Source organism: Poecilia formosa, unplaced genomic scaffold (genome assembly GCF_000485575.1).
Source record: "Poecilia formosa unplaced genomic scaffold, Poecilia_formosa-5.1.2 Scaffold1198, whole genome shotgun sequence".
Classification (NCBI taxonomy): domain Eukaryota; kingdom Metazoa; phylum Chordata; class Actinopteri; order Cyprinodontiformes; family Poeciliidae; genus Poecilia; species Poecilia formosa.
In genome coordinates this window covers 1-2185 of record NW_006801137.1, presented here as the reverse complement: position 1 = coordinate 2185, position 2185 = coordinate 1, and the positions used below count along the sequence as shown (strand labels likewise).

Here is a 2185-nt window from a genome sequence, read left to right as displayed (position 1 = left end):
GCAGAGGAGAAAATGTACATGTGCTTGTTTTTACGACTCCCTGGCGCTAAATTTGGACATGAAATGCTCGGTGTGTAAATCTGAATCTCTGCAGACGAGACACACTGGCTGCTGATGGTCCAGACAGAAGAGTTTGAGTTTCTCAGAGTGCAGAGAGCAGAGACCCTCTGAAGCTGTTTGGTTTCTCTGCTGTAAGAAAGACTCACACAGATTCTTCAGAGCCAGATTACAGGGAGGATCTTTGATGAACGATATCTTACAAACTGGACACTCTCTTACTGGTTTCTCTCTCCACCAGTTCTCCAGACACTCCTTACAGAAGCTGTGGCTACATGACACAATAACCGGATTGTTAAAGACGTCCTGACAGATCGGACAGCAGAGATCCTCCTCTAAACTGGAAGCCATTTTGTCTGAGTGAGATTGAAAACAAACAGAATGTTAAAACCAGGAAGTCAGTTTCCCTCCTGCAGAAACTTGATTCTCTTACTTTCACTTTGATTTCCTTGTTTTTCCTCCTGCAGCAGTCTGCGTTCCAGAGTCTGGTTCCTCACTTTTCACTCTCTTCCCCTTGTTTGGTTTCAGTTTTCCACGAGTCTGTGACAAAGGTGATCCTGGGTGTTTTCCCGAATAGTTTTTTTCTCTCCTAACTATTTCCTTTTTTTCCCAAGGGTCCCGTTTCAATTCCATTCCGGAAGCAAAGATGTAGTGCCCTCTGGCGGATTTTCTGTGAATCTGCAGTTTTAGAAAACAGAACAGTACTGGAGAAGATTAAGCTTGATGTGAAGGAAACGTTTTCTTTCTATTAAGGAATTGGGTTCAGATTAAGAAATAATTTACTAATATTTTTTTTAATGTGACTGAAAATACAGTAAATGTAAACCAAAACAATAAAAACTAGTTCACCAACCCAGCAAGTTATGCAGTCATTCGTAAAACCAATCAACCAGCCCACCAATAAAAATGGTGAGAATTAAAATTCATTATTAAGAATTCATCTGTAATCATTTATCAATAATTAAATTTTCAATAAAATGCAAAACAATTACTGTATCTCTGGAATCATAAATATAACTAAGCCAATAAATTGCAAAAAAATATCCCAGCATATAATGAGCAAAACAATAAGCAATCATGCACAGAAAGGTGGTTCACCTCGATTAGGTTATTGTGAACCACCTTACCCACAGGTGATTTTTGCCCGTTCTGATAAAAATGTACCTTTGACACAAAGAAAGCCCTGTTGATGTGATATTTTATTGTAAAATGATTGGTTACAAGTATAAACTAGGGCTGTTGTAAATGAATATTTTAGTAATCGAGTAATCTTACGATTAATCGAGTAATCGGATAAAAAAAATTACAAAATAAACTATTGGCAAATCTGCAATAACACCAGTTAGTCCAGATCAGTCCAATATGTCCTTTTTGAGCATCCCTAACAATTAAATGTTTGTAGTTTAGAAAGTTTACTTGTAACAGTAGTTTGCTTTAACCTGAAGAAAAGCTAAGATATTAAATTATTTATTTATTTATTATTATTATTAATTTCAGGATGGAAAGACACCAATAAATAAATGCTTTTCAGCAGGCACGTGCAGAGGGGGAGGCTGGGGGTGCTTGAGCACCTGCCCTTTTTGCTCCTTGCCCCAAAGTGCCCTTTTGGTCAATTTTTTTTTTTTTTTGAATTATTATTTTCAAAGCCCTTTTCTGACACATAATAACATGTACTAAAATTATTTTATTTATTTATTTATTTTTTGTACAACATAATAAGCCCTCCGGTCACCTTGTTACCTTTGACCTTTTGCCCGTGACGCATGACGCAGTTGCCTCTCGCGCAGTCAGATAAGGCGGCTAACTGGAGCTCAGCATAGCGAACGTTCCAGATTACAGATCAGTTTTTGGTGAATTATATATATAAAAAAAACTTTTTTAGTGAATAAAGTGGAGCAGACTTGCTGCTTGTCAGATGACGGAAAACGATGAAAGTATCGTTTCTGCTTCAGCGGTTTAAGCAGAGAGGTAAAGAAATACAACAGACACTGACAGGCCTCTGCGTTTGGCTTACTCTGAAGAACTACTGAGGGGAGGACACAGCCAGGTGAGGAAAAACTGTTCTTATCTATCATTCAGTATTTTATCATACAGACATTAGGCTGTTGTTGTTGTGCTATTAGCTAGC

General features: G+C 37.7%; 1 protein-coding gene across 1 annotated transcript in view; it reads right to left on the bottom strand.

Moving 5' to 3' along the window:
- Positions 1–732, bottom strand: part of LOC103132663 (nuclear factor 7, ovary-like) — a 2600-nt gene extending 1868 nt beyond the window's left edge. Inside the window, exons 1-2 of the mRNA XM_016667509.1 lie at positions 491–732; positions 46–413 (exon numbers count right to left, since the gene is read on the bottom strand). Coding sequence (XP_016522995.1) covers positions 46–408 — 363 coding nt within the window. The 5' untranslated portion in view covers positions 409–413; positions 491–732. The remainder of the gene's footprint in view (positions 1–45; positions 414–490) is intronic.
- Between the last annotated feature and the right edge of the window lie 1453 nt (positions 733–2185).